At 43.4% G+C, this 18,813-nt stretch overlaps 1 protein-coding gene and 1 non-coding gene across 7 annotated transcripts in view; one reads left to right on the forward strand and one right to left on the reverse strand.

Moving 5' to 3' along the window:
* Positions 1-5,815: 5,815 nt before the first annotated feature.
* On the reverse strand, positions 5,816-5,897 carry trnas-aga (transfer RNA serine (anticodon AGA)). The gene has a single exon. It is a non-coding gene; the product is annotated as a tRNA-Ser (tRNA).
* A 702-nt stretch (positions 5,898-6,599) lies between these two features.
* The window catches only part of LOC102788071 (nucleosome-remodeling factor subunit BPTF-like), a 28,699-nt gene continuing 16,485 nt past the window's right edge, over positions 6,600-18,813 (forward strand). For 5 of the 6 annotated variants that reach the window (XM_035910796.2, XM_035910795.2, XM_087839580.1 and 2 more), the window contains exons 1-10: positions 6,600-7,348; positions 9,363-10,185; positions 12,084-12,304; positions 14,603-14,788; positions 14,998-15,180; positions 17,322-17,534; positions 17,620-17,699; positions 17,833-18,185; positions 18,313-18,444; positions 18,646-18,775. In XM_035910796.2, the coding sequence (XP_035766689.2) occupies positions 6,847-7,348; positions 9,363-10,185; positions 12,084-12,304; positions 14,603-14,788; positions 14,998-15,180; positions 17,322-17,534; positions 17,620-17,699; positions 17,833-18,185; positions 18,313-18,444; positions 18,646-18,775 (2,823 nt within the window). In that variant the 5' untranslated portion in view covers positions 6,600-6,846. The remainder of the gene's footprint in view (positions 7,349-9,362; positions 10,186-12,083; positions 12,305-14,602; positions 14,789-14,997; positions 15,181-17,321; positions 17,535-17,619; positions 17,700-17,832; positions 18,186-18,312; positions 18,445-18,645; positions 18,776-18,813) is intronic. The other variant, XM_035910798.2, reaches the window with a different exon arrangement.

The raw sequence follows: 18,813 nt of genomic DNA on the forward strand, positions 1-18,813 counted from the left end.
TACAGAATGCATGACCTTGGCTCGGCCTCATTTGTCTTTTTGTGGATATAAAAATAATCCTTTGGCATTATTCGTTTTTGGGTTTTTCTTTTTTCATTGCAACTGTCTCTAAGATAAAAATGAAAGGGAAAACAATCTGAAACTTTACATAATGTAATGTGACCTTTTAAAAGACTTTTAAAAAAATTCCAGTCGCCAAACTAAATCCTAAAACCAGACCACGTAGTGATGACCTCGGAGTTACTGGCATGACACAAGGATATGACTGGCTGACATTCTGACATGCTATTACGCAATGTTGCAAGCAGAAGCGGTCGTTTTCCTTTCCTCTGTGGTTTTGTGGTGCTGTGCTGTTGTTAGCTTTTGGGCACCACTTCTGGTATTTTGGGGTGGAAATGCCTGGCAGCATTGGTAGAAAACATGCATTTTGTTTCTATAATTAATAAAAAAGTACAAGATTTTTCACATGAAACTGTTCAGTTGTCATTTTAAGCCTGCTTCATTGTATTAGAATAGTATTTGGCCATATTATTAGGTCATTTCAATGTTGTTACACATATAACACATACCTTTTATTCCATATAAAAAAAAATCTGTAAAAGTAGAATAAAGAAAATAACTGTATTTTAAATAACTGTCTCATGAAAATACAGAGATTTTAGAGATTTTTATTGCTGCAAATTTCCATTATTTTACTGTACTTTTCTTGCTCCCCAGCTGGAGGAAAAATAAAATCTTTACAGGTGCTTTTTGTTTTGTTTAGTTTTTTTTCCCAACAGTGCAGGAGGAATGAGGAAGTATGATACACGGTCTGCCCAAGGCTATGAACCAAATGGGGTTTTAGATTAATTTGTTACACTGAGTTAAAGAGCAGCTATTAATAATGTAAAACTGAGCGCCAGTCTGCAGAGCTCATCAGAGCCTTGTTTGCTCTGTGCTTGCTGTTTACTGCTGTTAAGAACACCTGAGTGGGCAGCGGTCAGCCAGACAGATGAAGTTAGATCCCATGGAAATAATATAGAATAGAATAGAATGCATTTATTGTCACTATACAGAGCATCTCCTACTCAGTGTAAACATGCTGGGGGGGAGGGGGGGGGGGGGGTGTACAGTTCTGCAGCGCTATATACATATGGACAGTATTAACATAGGGAAAAAGATATATATATATATATATATATATATATATATATATATAATGTACAAATATACAAGCCGTTTTTTTTAAAAAAGTAATATGTAATAAATAGTGTTGTGTATATACAGTTGAGTTATTGCACATAGAATTGGTATTGCACAGTGGTGGTCCATAGAGGAAGTGGGAAGAAAAAAATTGGGGGGTGGGGGGGGCTGTGTTATCGGTGCATGTGTGAGTTCAGGGTGGTTATGGCTTTGGTGAAGAAACTGTTTTTGAGTCTGTGGGTTTTTGTGCTGATGCACCTGTAGCGCTTCCCTGAGGGAAGCAGGCTGAACATGTTGAAACCAGGGTGGGAGCTGTCCTTGATAATGTTTGCTGCTCTGCTGAGGCAGCGGGAGGAATAAATGTCCATCAGGGAGGGGAGAGGGCAGCCGATGATCTTTTGTGCTGTCTTGACCACACTCTGAAGCCTCACTCTATCCGCCTTGGTGCAGCTGCCGTACCATACCGTGAAGCTGTAGGTTAGCAGGCTCTCAATGAACGAGCGGTAGAAGGTCAGCAGCAGGTTGGAGTTCAGCTTGTACTTCCTGAGGACTCTCAGGAAGTGCAGCCGCTGTTGGGCCTTCTTGACGACCGCTGAGATGTTGTCTGTCCAGGAGATGTCAGCAAAGATGAGGACACCAAGGAAGCGGAAGGTGTGGACCTTCTCCACACACTCCCCATTGATGTAAAGGGGGGCCAAGTCAGTGCTGTGTCTCCTGAAGTCAACAATGAGCTCTTTGGTTTTCTTAGTGTTCGGTGCCAGGTTGTTTTCTGAACACCATGCTGCCAGCTTCAGGACTTCCTCTCTGTAGTCTGCCTCGTCTCCCTTTGAGATGAGTCCGACTACCGTGGTGTCATCAGCAAACTTGATGATGAGAGTGTTGTTGTGGGTCGAACTGCAGTCGTGGGTGTAGAGAGAATACAGGAGGGGGCTCAGCACACAGCCCTGTGGGGAGCTGGTGCTCAGTGTGCGAGTGGAGGAGAGATGAGGGCCGAGTCTTACAGTCTGGGGCCGGTTTGTGAGAAAGTCCTTTATCCAGGCACATGTGAGAGGAGGGAGGCCAAGAGCATTCGGACGTAGCTCTGCCGCTGCTCTAGGTGACTCAGCACAGCGTGGAGGGCTGTGGCGATGGCGTCGTCTGTGGATCTTTGCACGGTATGCAAACTGGTGGGGGTCGAATTCTGGGGGGAGGTAATCCTTGATGTGCTGAAGGACTAGTCTCTCAAAGCATTTCATGATTACCGGTGTGAGGGCCACAGGGCGGTAATCATTCAGGCCGGAGATGGGAGACTTCTTCGGCACTGGGATGATTGTGGCTGATTTTAGACAGGATGGGATGGCTGCCTGATCCAGTGAGAGGTTGATCTCTGTGTAGGCGTCTGACACGAGATGAAGTTATCAGATCCCATGTTTCATTAGTGTATGTATTTATCTGGCATGCAAAGGCTGACACTTTCCACTCCACTCCCTGCTGGCATCACAGGTAAATGACATAAGCTCCCACATGTTCCTGCCCTGTGGGGACTTTTATGGCTGCGCTAAGTGGAAAACTGCGATACAAAAGTTGCATTGAAAGCCTGCACTTCCCAGCACCTCCAGAACAATATGTCATATTCTGCTGTAATGTGGCATTTTGTTTAACCACTCTTCATGCAAATATCACCTGTGTATTGCAAACATTGGTTTCTTTGTGCCCATGCCAGCTTGTTAATGCTGCCGCCAACTATCTCACACTTCAACTTTAGATAAGTACAAGATATGGTTTTACTTTATATCATTGTAACACAGCTCCGGATAATTATCCATACTTTTTAAATCGAAGGATTTTAAATTATTGGAGCTCCTCCATCCACAATGTATGCTGAGACCATTTTTTAGTGTGTGACTGCCACCTACTGGTTAAAAGCTGCTATTTATTCTACATGAGAAAAAACAAGGTGTACCTTTATTTTATCAGTTTCAACTCTAATGCTCACCTCCTATGTAGAGCTTCTAATTTACATCCTATTAATAACATTCTAATTCATAATTCATATATATTATTTATTTTATACGGTCTGAAATATATATTATTACATCTATAAAATGCAAAATATACATTTTTCTACACCAAGCAGTTCCCATTTTTAGGGATTGTCACTCAATGGCTTATTGAGCCGCTCCTTGGTGCATTTTGCTGGTGTGCTTATAAATACTTATCTCCTTCAAAGCTCCACGTGATGTTTGATTCGGTGACAACAAGTTGCTCGGTCCCTATACTGTAAGTCAGCAAACAATGTTAAACTGCAACATTTCAACTGTGGTGTCTTAAAGAAAGGTCATTGTTCTGAAGGCAGGGATTTACTGGTAATCACACATACCGACTCGCTTTTGGACCGATGGGCACCGATAGCAGCCCAGTCGTTCATTTTCATTACTGACACTGGATTACCCATGATCCAGGCCCCAGACATCCAGAGGCCCCCAGAGTGCGAGAGCCCAAGAAGGACCATCAGAAGGGCAACCATGCCACCCTCCTAGGAAGAGCTGAGGAGAGCCCCAGACGAGGGGTCACCTAGCAGCCACGACGGTGCAGAAGCCAGAGGGGGCTGCAGTGACGTGCCCGCGGGCTCTGCTGGCAGCCAAAGTGGACCCCAGGCCCAGAGGCCAGAACCCGACCTGACATATAGACACAGACGTACAGGCACACACAGACACAAACGTGCATTCCCACCCTCATGCACACATATAATAATCTATAATATATATATATAATTCATATAATCTATGAAGCGCCTTGAGGCGACATTTGTTGTGATTTGGCGCTATATAAATAAAATTGAATTGAATTGAATTGAATTGAATATACAAATACTCGGCACACACCCAATGTGGAGACAGACACAAATGGACACTGTACACACAATCACATTCCCCAAACATACTCTATTCCCCAGGTTCAGGGGGAAACCGCACCTATAGACCCAGGAGATGTTACCCTTTTCCCTGGGGTTGAGACAACCAGACGCTGCTGGCTCCGTAGTAGCAAAGAGACTCCGCATCCCAGACCCCAATCAGACAGCCAACTCCTCCTCCAAGTCCCTCCACCCCAATGGCTAACAGATATGCCCACTCATATGTAGTGTTGCTGCGTGCTGTTCTAAAGTGCATTTAAAACACTCGAGGACAATGTGCTTCCTACCAGAGAGCAGCAGGTGTCAGCACGGCCCCTCCTGAAGACCTTCAATGTCTACATGCATTTAAAATTGAGAAGTGGGCACCGGCGCCAGAGGTGAGGTTGAATACACAGAGCGTTCTCTGGACGCCATATAACATGCCCACCAAGGCCCTATATGTATGTGTTATGAGAGTGTGAGTAATGTGGATGTCTAGGTTGTGGAATAAAATTGAGGCACAGGCAGTCAGAAGGGGACAGCAAAATATCTTTGCCTCAACTACTAACATTTTGAGAAAATGTTACTTTAGGTTAAACAGTATCATTTGTAGTATTTATGGTCAGGGGTTAAAGTGGGCGAGTGAGTGCAGGCGTCCTATGTTGTAGTCAGTATCCGCTCCAGAGGAGGAGGAGCACAAAGGGAGTGATGCTCTACGACATAACGTATCATCTGTTTCACTCAGAGATAGATAAGAAAGACAGAACCTGGGGGGAAGAAGAGAGGTTAGATTTAAAGATAATGACTGCTCAGTGATACCTGATAAACTGCTAAAACTATTTTTTATCACATATTTGATTTGTATGTGCAATACTAGCTTTGTGTTATTCAAAAGCTGCATTAAAATGCTGTGTAGGTTTGTGCAAGATAACAGGTTAGTTTGCAGTAGTGTGGTGAATTCACAGTAAAGCACTGCAATGGACTGATAGACAGTGGCTGTGGTGGTCAGTCTTTGGTTACATCATGAAGCAAGCAGATAATGATCTACATTTAGGCTGATGATGCTTAGATTCATTTACTGAATTGAATCATTATACCAAATGTATACTGTCTAGTATAAAGACACTGTACAGTATAACGTTGGTGAAGGAAATGGAACTCAGTCGAGAAAGCTCTGAATCATCTGCTTACATCTTGTTGAATTCAGTTGTATAAATCCACAAAGAGCAGCAGGTTAGCTGATCACAGTATGAGTTGTTTGTATTTTCCCCATACAGAGCCACTGCAACAAATCTTTGTGTTTCCACGAAATGTTCAAATCTCACTGTGACTGTTCTCATTCTGCAATGTAGGCAACAGAATATATATTCTGTTAAGATGAGTACATTCATTAAAATTAGAAATTACATTTGGATAACATTTACATTCTCGTGCACCACTATTATTGTTGTCTCATCAGATAAAAAGGACAGAAAATCCCTCAAAATTTTAGACTACAGCATCCATCTGTGAGTCCGCATATGCAAACGATTCAAAGTTCCGAGTTTTATATGTGATGTGCGATTTTTTAAACTGCGGTGGTTATGAGAATCACTGTGTGGCAGGGCGCTGTTCTATCGTTTTAATGTATTTCATTAAGCGCGTTTTCTGAACGCGACACGTCGTATTCAAATGGCTTAATTTCGTGAAAATTCTCCGCTTTTGTGACACGGCATGAGGTAATACACGTCGAAGATATCTTTGTTGAAATGAAAAAGATGACGTTGTCGGCAGGATTCGAACCTGCGCGGGGAGACCCCAATGGATTTCTAGTCCATCGCCTTAACCACTCGGCCACGACAACTCACACGTCCCCAATTGCACAGACGTCAACTCATAGCAAAATTTCAGTCATCCTACTAGTTACACAAATAAAGCATGTTTTGAAGAGTATCTATAAGGCACTAGACGCTGGACCAAGCAGGGAAACGAGAGCCAATCTTAACTCAGTTTACCGCTTTATACTCGCCTTAATATAACCTCATCGACTTTTTTAATCTATTTAATCGTGCCAAATAAATAGATTTGCTGAATATTTTCTCTATGTAGTTATTAGAGTATCCTCTACCCTTTTATTAATACCAAGTATTTGTATTTGTTCAGTTCTTACGACTTAATATATTAGCACTGCACGTATATAAACTATTGCAATCTCTGAAAGAATGCATCAGCTGAAATCCTCCACACATGCATATGAGCTAATTGGCCAGTTTACAGCTCGTCGTAACGTGTAGTTCTACATTAGGTGCATTACTTTCGATTATTTTGTTGCCGTTTATCTCCCATCTTAACAAAACCTAAAGGGCGGCACTGAGCCATGGAGATGCAGAAAAACAGACGGCCTCAGTTATGTTCGGATAAAATTAAAATGTGCGCTTATTTCTATAAACTAAACAAAAACAGAAGTGTGACTTTTAACATGAGACTAATTTGGAGTAATTGTCATTTCGGTCATTGTTGCCACTGAGCTGGAAGCAGTGACACCACGTGACTCCTGTAGCGAGGGCCTGCTGTTTGTTCAGCCAGAGAGGCAGAGGAGAAGAAAAAATGGCGGCTCTCGGCGCACCAGAACGGGACGCCGGGCTAACGTTTTGAGCTTTCACACCCGAAAAAGACACGGGGGCTTCACGGGGACTATTGCACCGTCTGAATCCTCGCCGGTTCAGCTTTGTGGCGGTACCGCTTTCGCTCGCGTTCGTGCAGGCTAAAGAGACGCAAACATTGGGAGCGTAAAATAATAGATTTCGCCTATCATGAGAGGGAAAAGGGGCAGGCCGCCCAAACCGCTACAAACCGAGGAGCCATCTCCAGCTGCGGCCCGGGGCTTGCGACCTAGGAGGAATTTGAAGCCCAGGCTAAGGGATAGCGGGGACGAGGACGCTGAGAGCCCCACAAGGGAGACCGTAAAGACGCCGAAAAAGAGAAGAGGGGGACCGTCGACACGGGGCAGGGGACGAGGGAGAGGTGCTGGTGCTGGTGGCAGAGGAGGCAGGGGTGGTCGTGGAGGAAGGCGGACGCCTGCATCCAAAGCGGTTGTGTACGATGACCACGAGAGCGAGGAGGACGACGATGCTGTCAGCCTGAGGTCGGAGGAAGATGAGTTTATTGAGGAGGAACCTCAGTCCGAGGAGGAAGAGGCCCTCAAGGAGGACTCTGACTGCCTGGAAGATGATATGCTTGAGGAGGAGGAGGATAATGCCAGCTACTGCACAGAGAGTAGTTTTCGGAGTCAGAGCACACACGCCAGCACTCCGGGTAAATAAGCACTTAAATATAGCCACTGGCACGGTGTCTGCACACACTCTGCAGGGGTTTGAAAATGCATCCCGAAATGTTGCTGATGAGTGCAGGAAGCAGTTAGGTTATTGTTCAAAATGGAGAATGCACACAGGCCGCAGTCCCCTCATTAAGGCTACTGCAGGTAGACTGAGGCGGCAGCGGGATCACCAGCTTACCTGGTTGTCACAAACGGCTGACACCAAATAGCTCACACATATTTCACCTGTAACACCACCGGTCCCTGGCTCCAAGTATCAAATCTGCAAATGCATTCATCTTAGCTGCTAACGTGCTAACTTTAGCAAGAAATATTAGCATCTAGCTAATGTCTTAATAAGTCTGTGTTAGTTAAAGAACGACACCTGTATGCTTTTTAATCAGTGTTCGCAACATCCAGTGCTTTTTATGAGAGCAGTGTGTTCTACTTTCTACTTTGAGTGTTTTATTAGGAGTACACAAAAGAGCCGGCTAACTAACCTAGCCCACTAAGCTAGCATGCTTGTCATTTTTTGACAGCTTGGCTAACTGTAAGTAAATCAATCAAGTTCAAACTCATGAAAACACCGGCGGCAACTGTTTTCGTGGTGCAACTGAGCCAGGAAACATTGTATTGGGATTCCTAAGTAGATGTAACAATATTAGCCAGCTGACAGTCACTGTTTTCCTCGGTGGAGGGAGGTGGAGGTTCCCTCATTTAGCTAATAAGGACACTGGCCATGTGTCGACCCGGCTATGCCAAAGTATCGCTCTAAAAAGTTTCCCACCACTGCCCGATTCTCAAAAAGCCGTGGCGCTGTGTATAATGTAGATACTTGTTTTTTCAAGTTAAACTCTATATTAAAATAAAAAGTAGAGAAAATAAAAAAATCAACTATCTAAATTAGATTTTTAACAAAAAAAGGAAATTAAAAAAAGCAGTTGCTCGTTTTGAGTTTGAATCTGGGTTCTCAGTTAGTGTTGTGTTGAATCGCAGCTTCTTTTTAATAGTCGGTAAACCTGAGGAGAGCAAATGCTGTAGTTTTGAAAGTAAAACCATTCCCCATCCCTGCTTGGCACGGGGTTTCAGGGGCAGCCCTGCACAGCTGCCCGTGCTTTATGTTTCACAATGAACCATGGGGTTTCCAGTGGGGAGCTTTATGATAGAGCCATGCTGCTATAATAAGGCTACTTCTTGGTTTTACATTGTCTTACTAAAAATATAGACCTTCCCTTAGAAAGATGGACAGTGATTTCTTTCCTTTCTATTCTCATTGAGCACTCAAAGCACCGTGTACATGCACCGTATGTTGTTCCATAATCTGCATATGTATGTATCATTCATAGTCAATGTAGCCTTTAAAAATGCGCAGGTTCACTAAATTCTCCATAGAAAAGCAGAGAACCCCTTCCCATCATAAGCCAAAGGCTGAGGAACGGCCTAAAGGCGAGAGTCTAATTAACACGTTACAGCAGGTGTATTGCTTAGGGGTTCTCGTGACTTTTTGTTGCTAGTATCGACTAAAATGAGCTCACACTTTTGAAAAAGCAATGGCATTCTATCGTTTGTTTTTAATGTCACTCTATTCAAGTACTTATACGAGTTTGAATCGTTTGGAAGTTGTTGCATTGTGATTTTATTTACATCACACAGGACATGGACACATTGGATGCAAGGTTTTACTTTTTGAACCAGACTTGGAAAGTTAACTTTTTTTCACATTTAGGGTAAAATGTTCTATTTTGCCTTTTTATTTGATTTTTTTTCTGGCACATAAGTTTCACAGGCATATTTGAAAACAATAATAGTTAGAACTACCTTAAAAAATACTACAGGTGAGCATTGTAATATATTGCAAATGTATGACAATTCAAAAGCTGGTGATATCCTTAACATAGTTATTGCCATGACAGCTTTAAAAGTAATTGTGTTACTTTTTTCGTTTCTTACGTTGTACTTGGTACTTTGAGGTGCCGTATTTCTCGTTCACAAATCTCATTATGTTTCCCACAGGGAGGAAAAAAGGCCGAACTCCCCGACCTCGAACTCCCATTCTTGAAGAGAAGGAGATCCCTCCTCTTGAGCTTCCCGACACCTCTGAGGACCTCCTGTTGCTTAATGAGGAGCTGCTCAATGCCATCTCCATCTACGAAGTGCTACGGAACTTCAGCACGGTGCTGCGTCTCTCCCCCTTCCGCTTCGAGGACTTCTGTGCTGCACTGGTAGGCCAGGAGCAATGCACTTTAATTGCAGAGACCCATATTTCCCTGTTGAAGGCCATCCTGCATGAGGAGGACTCCTCCAACACTACCTTTGGCCCTGCTGACCTCAAGGACAGTGTCAACTCTACTTTGTACTTTATTGACGGCATGACGTGGCCCGAGGTGTTGCGGGCATACTGTGAGAGCGATGTGGAGTACCATCATGTTCTGAAATACCAGGAGGTGGATGATTACCCTTACAGTCCTCTTGGAAGTAAGATTAAGGTGCTGCAGTTTTTGGTGGACCAGTTCCTAACCACCAACATCGCCCGCGAGGAGCTCATGTCTGACGGCAGCATGCAGTACGACGACCACTGCCGCGTGTGTCACCGCCTGGGTGACCTGCTGTGCTGTGAGACCTGCTCGGCAGTCTACCACCTGGAGTGCGTGAAACCGCCACTGGAAGCAGTTCCAGAGGACGAGTGGCAGTGTGAGATTTGTGTGGCGCACAAGGTGCCCGGTGTCACAGACTGTGTGCCTGAGGCGCAGAAATGTAGGCCCTACGTCCGCCAGGAGCCCATTGGATATGACCGCCACCAAAGGAAATACTGGTTCCTCAACAGACGGATTATTGTGTAAGTCGGAGCCCTCGTTTCCCTCAGTATTATTCTGTGCTGGTCTCTTTGGCTCCAGCAGCTTATTTCCAAGCAGCAAGCATTTGATCATTGTTATTTAAGGTGGTCAAAATCTATTCAGATTGTTATTCTCAAATGTGACTTGGCCCAATTGTAACTTGAATGATGTAACACCAGAGATATTATCAAACCAACCACTTTGCAACTTATTCAGAGAAAAGACTGAAGCACAGTTCGATGAAATGAGTGTCTGTTCGGTTATCTCAGTTGCACTGTAGATTAGATTTGCCCGATTTGCAACATCTAGTTATTTTAGAGTTTTAAATGTCCTAATAAGTTCAGTCATCCTTGGTTTTCTGGCTAATTTTTAGTTAAACAAATGTACTTACATCTACATGGTCTAAGTATAAATGGTATATTACAAGCTATTAATGAATGATACCATAAGCAGACAGGCCCCAGCTTTGAGCATACAACAAAAAAAGACCATGCAGACATAAATGCATAAAGTTGCATACCATTTTCTAAAAGATGATCCCTCATTAATCGCCCTTTTGTGTTCTAACCTTTAGAGTGAACAGCTGCAGAGAGAAAGTGAAAGTTGTTGGGAAACGATATAAGCTTTCATAAATTCAGTCATTTGTTTGTCAAGAAATTATAGAAGAGCCCTGCAATCCAAGCCCTTTATCTTTTAGTGCCAGTCATGCTTTTCCTGATTGCATCTCATGCCCGGAAATGATGTTGTGTTTGAGCATAGCCTTTACAAACAACAGGTGAAATCAATCTCAGTGCCAGGCAGTATTTGCCATAATCTTTTTAATCTCATTGATTCAGGGAAAAGAAACTTTATACTTGAGCCGAACGCATGATAAAAGCAAAGAATCGAAACCCATTTAACACCTGGTAGTCATCATTTCTGGTGTGTGGTCTGGTGGTTAGCCCTGTTGCCTCACAGCAAGAAAGTCCTGGGTTCAAATCCACCATCTGGTCGGGCCCTTTCTGTGTGGAGATCGCATGTTCTGCCTAATGTCTGCGTGGGTTCTCTCCAGGTGCTCCGGCTTCCTCCAACAGTCCAGAGGTTAATGTAAATTGGCTGTAGGTGTGAATGTGAGTGCTAGTACTCTCTGTGTTACCATGGTGTGACCTGTCTTGTGTGTAACCTGCCTTTCACCCTATGGCAGCTGCTACACCTGAAGAAGATGCAGTGATGATGTTTCAGTTATTCTTTATCTTTCTGGTAGGGCACCAAGGAGAAATTCTTCAGAATAATAGTAGCTGAATGGTAATTCAGCTACTATTAACAAAGTACACTCCTGGCTGCATGCCAAATATCCTTGGGCAAGATACTAACCCCATATTTGCCTACTGGTGGTGGTCAGAGGGCCCGGTGGCGCCTGTGTCCGGCAGCCTCGCCTCTGTCAGTGCGCCCCAGGGCAGCTGTGGCTACAATGTAGCTTGCCATCCCCAGTGTGTGAATGCATGTGTGAATGGGTGAATGACTGAATGTAGTGTAAAGCGCTTTGGGGTCCTTAAGGACTAGAAAAGCGCTATACAAATGCAGGCCATTTACCATTTTATTCCGGCAGTCCAGAATGCCCACCCACCTGCTGTTCAAAGCTTCTGTTTACAAGGGGCAGCCAATCAGCACAAAGCTTCCTTGAAGGGGAAGGAGTTAAAACAGCTTGTTTCAGACTCTGTGTAAGACACATAAGGATTACTGTGAACTTTGACTCATGCAAAGCTGCTCTATTGGAGCCCAAAAGAAAAATGTGCAGTTGGAGTTCAGCCCCTTTAAATTATATTCCATTTAAACGTTGCACTGTCATAGCCAAGGAAATAATGTTTTTTTTTTTTTTTTAATCTAATGGTTAATGGTCTAGCCTTTTCTCTCTTCCTAGTGAGGAGGATGGGGAGCATGAGAAGAAAAAGATCTGGTACTACAGCACCAAGGCTCAGCTGGAGGAGCTCATGGAGTTCCTGGATAAGGAGTACTGGGAGATGGACCTGCATGCAACCCTCCAGGAGATGAAGGAGGAAGTCCAGACTCACATGGACATCACAGAGGACCTTACCAACAAAGCCCGTGGAAACAATAAAGCCTACCTCACTGCAGCCAACGGTACACATCATGGATTTTTTACTTTTGTGCGATAGCTGCAAATAGAGGGAGCTCAGGCTCGTAGTAGTGGATTTTCATACTATAGAGATGTAGAATGTAGCGACACTTAGCTTGAAATCATTGATTTGACAGTGATCAGAGCACGTGCGACTCGAGCTGTGATACGCTTGCATCCTTGCACGTTTAGGTCCCGCAGGGTTGCACTCTGAAACACGTCGATGCTTCAGACGATGCTCTGCAGGCAGCAGCACTTTGCATCTCTGACAGTTGGCGCAGAAATGTTAGGTGCTGCCTTTTCTTCCTGCGTCGTGTTCTCTCAGACAGCAAGCAACTGTTTTCCCCCCCTGTTTTCCTCCAGGGAGGCAGTGGTTAGAAGATTTTGATTACTTAGCCAGCAGTTTCCGTTTGAGTTTGACAGGCTGCCATATCTGTCCTGTGTTTTCTAACAGTTTTCCTGTGTATGTCACAAACTGCTAGATGCTGTGTTTTATTAAGGATCTGCCAAAAGATAGAGGTTTGAGTAGGTACTCTGAAGCCTGAAGAGGAAGAAAATGTTTTGTTTTTTTTAAAGCCACTGCAGCCAAAAGAGAGTTATGAGTAAAGCTGGTGTTTTTCATCAGTTAAAAGCTTTCTGCAGCTGCACGGTGAGGCCTGCACCTGGTTCGTGTCAGTGGGGACGCAGTTGTCTCTGTCCCAGTGAAAACTAGGTTTATGACACATGATGTCATTGAGATGTTGAACATTTGATAAAGGAAAATCCATTCCATCTTAAATCTTTATTTATGGGAATAACTTAATTTTTGCTGGATTAGTGAAGTTATAAAAACATAATGCGGGTTATACTGGAACTGAAAAGTATGATATGGATGCCTTATTCTGTAGTGGACTCTGGAGGATACTATACTCAAATTGGAGCTGGAATTTTTACCTTAATGACTAAGATATAGTCCATTTTAGTTATTTTACAACATTGCCCTTAAATCTGAGCTGTATAAGAGCAGTGACAGCAAAATGGTCATCTTTCTTTTAGATGGATTTGCAGATAAATGGAGAAATGAGAAGATGTCTGTCTAATAACTCGTATATGAAACAATTAGTCAAGAAAATGATCATGAGATAACTCAATAAGGGAAATGTCAGACAGGCATGCATTGATTGTGATGTCCTGATACAGATTTTTCTTTGAAAGAACTACAACTGACAGCATGACAACTTTTCTTTAATTAACCTTATTATGTTCACAATAAAACCATTTGTTAAACTTTACCATTTCTCTCAAACTGCAGTAAAAGTTACAGGATCTTCGTTTACTTAAACAACCCTGAAAATAGAAAGTGGTACAAAGACCTGAAAATGAGTTGCTGTACGCTCACCTTTACCTGATATATTTCACCTACCACACAAATGCAAAAGAAGAGCAAAACAAATGTCAGTGCTTGCATAATTTTCCATTGTGTTTATAACTTCACTAAATAAAAGGACACCCAGCTTTTTCTCTTTTTCCACCCTTTGCCATAATTTTCTCTGATCCTTTGCTCTTACCGAGGCTGCTGGCTTGCGGCGGGCCTTGACCTTTGGCTGGTTTTAACCACTTTTGCCTTTGTTAGCTTCTTTGAAATATTCATGTTCAGCTGGATGAAGGTGGTTTACGTGTCTGATTAGCTTTGTTGTTCCGAAACTTCGTGGTTAACCTTTTTCATTTTTGTTTTACTGTAAGTACACCACAAATGTGGTGGAGTACAGTAGGCAAAAAGAGAAGCTATTTTGATGCCATTTATACTTGCAGAATTTTTATTTCTATGCCATTCATTCATTATCCTTTTTTTTTTCTTTTGTTTTGGTCTGCTGCACTATATTTGTCGGCTCGTTACATCTTCTGTCTTTTAAGAAACGATCAAGGAAATGTTAGAGCCTCTGTGCATAATTTCTTTACAGCAGTTTTTAATTATTCATTATTTCAGTGATGCTGGAATGTAAGCCTCTTGTAAACAATGACTGTCTGCACGTAAACATCTCACAAACATTGGTGGGGTTTGGTTAGATGCTGGTCTGCTCCTCACTGCTATTTAGTACGTCTAACAACATGTTGTCAGACTGTGACAGGCTGGCTGTAGTACATGTTTGTTTATTTATCCCTCGTGCCCCAGAGCAGCAGCTCTGAAAGACCTCTTATTTTACTTTTAATGCTTTAGATTTAAGACTTAACAGTTTTAAAGTATTACTTTTGTACATCATGTGCACATATGTGTAATTGTTGCCTTCTGTGTCGAATGAATGAATGTTTCCGTTTGTTTGTAGAAGTTGTCGTGGAGCGTTTGAAGGTCAGGCGGGAGGCACGGGAAGCAAAGACTCGAGCAGAGGAGCCGAAGCAGGATTCAGATAAAGGCTCTGTAAATGCAGCTGACGCTACTGCTGAGTCCACATCGCAGCCCGACAACGGAGAGAGCAAAGCGGTTAAACCGATGGGAGAAGCTGGTTCACAAGGTAAAAAGTTTCTCCGATGTATTTTTATTTTTTTTAATTTTTTTGTTCACCTGCCCACTGGAACTTTCTCCAATTCCTCAAAGTAAAGAGCTAGCCTCCTACACGCAGAAGCTGAAATTCTGTCTGCAGCGTTATCAAAGCAAATTCATTTTTACCTCTACTTGACCCATTTTGACTCTTCCGGTGCTGTTCGTCTTGTCGCACCACAGCGGCTAGCGCTCCGGCTGCTGCAGAAGAGAGCCGTGCGTCAGATCCTGACCCGGGCTCTGCCGCGCTGGACACAGCCCTGCCTAAAACAGAATCCATTGAATCAAACAAGGAAGCGCAAGTTTCCCATTCTGGGAGCCAGGAGAGCAGCGAGTCAGCTCCAGATGCGAAGCGGGAAAGGACAGGTACTCAGACTCATGTTTGGTCTGCAGTCCAGCTGTCGTCCTGCACTTCACACCTTGCTGCTGGGCTGTGCATCCATTATCATCTGTCGCTTTGTTTCCGCTGTTTCTTGCTCACCCTGCCTTCATTTTACCCCGCTCATCTGTTTTGTTGGATTTAAGTGTTCGTCTCAAACCTCGTTTTTAAAGACAGAAAAGTCAATCACGCCTAAGAACATTTTTTTAAGGAGCAGAACTGGTCTGATTTCGTCTGAGCAGGCATTTAAACCAGAGAGAGAGTTTCAGTATGATTATATTTTACAGGCTACACCAGTTACCATCTACATGTGTCTGACCTGATTTTTATCAGCAGAGATGAGAAGGACCCTGCCCTAACATCACCCATCATACTGGGCTCCGGTGTCACCATACCTGTGCACAGTGAAATCTTTTCATAAATTACGTTTATCAAAACACTTGCAAATGTAGGAATAGAACTGTGGTTTTGTTATACTATAATATAAAAACTAATTCCATTCCTTCCTTAATATACTTAAGTTTTTTAAACCATGCCACTCGGCTGCAACACTTTTTCTGGTCTCCGTTTATTTTTTTTCTACTTATAGCTTATTTGTAGTGTTGGCTGTCCGCTCTGTTACGGTTTGCCCTGACTTTAACGGGCTAGTGTGAAACGCTGTGATGCATATTTCCTAGCGGAGGCCGCTCGGGTGCATTCCATGCGTCTCGGTGGGCGTGAAAGAAAACGCTGAAGATCTGGACACAGGGAAACATTTCAAACAAAAAAAAGCCTCAGTGGCAGTTTTTACACATCCATCTGTCTCTGAACATTCAAGACCTGACGATACTGGAGTGGCCATAACTGTGAGAAGATGATTTCTCCTTTCACGTCACTGCACAGAAACCCTTTCGTGTGTTGCTCCTACGCCTAGCTTTAAAAGAAGGCAGGTGCATTAAGCGCTGCTAGCAAGCTCTCCCAGTTATTCCTGGTGCATTTAATTACTTATCCTGTGCTTTGTGTTCTCTGCTGCACGCTTGGTCTTGAAAAGCATGTCGTTTTTTTCCTCTCTCTCTTTCTTTTTTTGTTTTTGGCACTGTGATAAACGGCGTCCCTGGCAGCAGCTACCACGCCATGTCTGTCACAAGCAGCTCCTTATTCTCTTTCCAATTTATGGCCATTTGGTCGGGTTCTTGTCGCTCAAGACAAAAGGCTCCTTCCGCCGTTTCCCCACCTGCTACCTCGTCAACAAAGAGCTCCATGTGTATGCAACGCTCTCCCGTCACGACTCTGAGGCAGAGCCGACGTTTTAGGTTGCCGCAGGTGTTCGCCTCATTTTGGAAGTGTCATAGATTTCAGTTATTTTAGGTCTGAGGAAGCTTTGAATTGTCGACTAAGCATTCTTCTTTTATAACAGTTGGTTGGGCATATGCTAATTCACATATACACTTCTTTTTTTCACCTTTTTTTGAGGATTGAATAATTGTTAGTTTTGGTTTGTTCTTTTTGTTCACCAATGTTGTGTACATTTCTCTTTTTTTGATCAGTTATTTACACACAGTTACCACTTACAGCTCACTGTCACTACCTGATCTGCACCATGGGCTCTTTAGGCAGACGCACTGCCTAGTTGCTGCACTCTTGGAAGTTCTTACTAATGAGCAACTGAATAAAATCACCAAGTTTTGGGTTTTTCTTTTCCTGTTAAGTAAAACAAAAAGCAATTTCATTTTGTTTTTAAAAGAAGCAGTTTAAAAAAATATTTATGGTTAGAAGATGAATATTTTTTTTAAAGATTTTTTCTAGTTATCAAAATAAAGTCTGACTTTAGTTAAAGTTGTGTGTCTTTAAGAGAAAAAAAACTTTAAAAAAAGATCTGATTGCACTGCAGTAAAAAAAACCCGATAAGATGAAAAAGACTTTGTAGAAGCAAGCATAAATATGTGGCTTACATTTCTGATGGCGATGTGAATATAATAAGCACATTTCATAATTTTCCACATGCATGCACGGTATTTTAATACTTTAGTAGTGATGGGAGTAGGCCCATTTTCCCACATGCATAGAGGAACTTTTACTTCCTAACACCTCGCACTGCTGATACTGTTATTGTTAACGGCACTCAGTCTTTTTTGCCGTATTTCTGTAGACGAGGACTCGATAGAGTCTAGCAGTGAAGTCAGGCGAGCCGGTGATCTGCAGGCACCAACTCAAAATCAACCACAACAGCTGCAGTCGTCTCAAGCGGAGGCAAATGGTGGCAGCAGCCAGGTTCCTGGATCGGCGAGTTCCAAGAAACCCGAGCCACCTGACCTGGCCGATAGGTCCTCTCAGTCCTCTTTTACCAGCCAGGATGGGACAGGTGATAATTAAATGGGCTTTTTCATTTGTGGTGAATTGCCTTTGCCTTGGTGATACTGATAGTAAGTGTGTGTTCTGATTAACAGAGGAGTATAATGAAAGGGTCAAGAATGAGCGAGGAGCGGCGCAGGAATCTAATAACCATACGCCCAGAGGGAGCAAGGAGGTGAGGAAGAGGTTTGGTCCAGCTTCACTGCTGAAAAGTGAAATGTGCCACTTTAGTCTGTTGCAACTGTCATCCTGTTTTGTTTTTTAAATATAAAAACAGGTTTTTATGTGCCTTTGTGCTCGTGTTTCAGTCATCGCCCGTTCGCTCAGACGTCGAGTCCTTACGTCTCACCTATTTGAAAAGGGACCTGACGGTGAATTTGAACAACTTGTTCAAACTTGGCCAAGAGGGTAAATACAGGGTCTACCAAAACCAGTACAGCACCAACGTCCTGGCCCTCAACAAACATCAGCACCGGGAGGACCACGACAAGAAGCGTCACCTCTCCCACAAGTTCAGCTTGACCACCGCGTCGGAGTTCAAATGGAACGGCTCCATCTACGGTTCGAGAAGCCTGACGATCTCCACCCTGCGTCTTACCATCATCCAGCTGGAGACGAACATCCCTGGACCGTTTATGCATCCCAACTGGGCATCACACAGGTATACCTGGGACCAGTGGAAACGCCCCCCGTGTAGTTCTTAGACGTGCTACATTTGGGCAGAGTCACATTTCAGATATGAACATAACTATCAGTAGTTTTATGCTGCTTGTGTTTGGTGTTTCTAGGACCAACTGGAACAAAGCAGTGCAAATGTGCAGCAAGGCCAGAGAATTTGCTTTGGCCTTGGCTATACTGGAGTGTGCCATCAAACCAGTGGTCACGCTGCCTGTATGGAAGGAATCCCTTGGACACACAAGGTAAACAAAACTAACGTGGCGCTGTGAAAATGTCTGGACAAACAGTAAAACACAACTAAAGGGTTATTTGTGAGTCACTGGACCTGGGATTTCTTCACTTTTTCCTTTTTGGAGTGCACGGCTGACAAACTCGGTAATGACTTTCCTGTTTCCAATACAGTCCTTTTGCTTTATGTCTTTGCTCATGTTTTTTTAATACAGGCTACATCGTATGACCTCCATGGAGCGGGAAGAGAAGGAGAAGGTGAAAAAACGAGAGAAAAAACTGGAGGACGAGGAAACACTGCAGCAGGCCACATGGGTGAAATACACCATCCCCATCAAACACCAGGTACAAACAGCAGCATCTTAACTCTTCTCTGTGTTAAT

This window comes from Neolamprologus brichardi, chromosome 4, assembly GCF_056152115.1.
Source record: "Neolamprologus brichardi isolate AB-2024 chromosome 4, ASM5615211v1, whole genome shotgun sequence".
NCBI lineage: Eukaryota > Metazoa > Chordata > Actinopteri > Cichliformes > Cichlidae > Neolamprologus > Neolamprologus brichardi.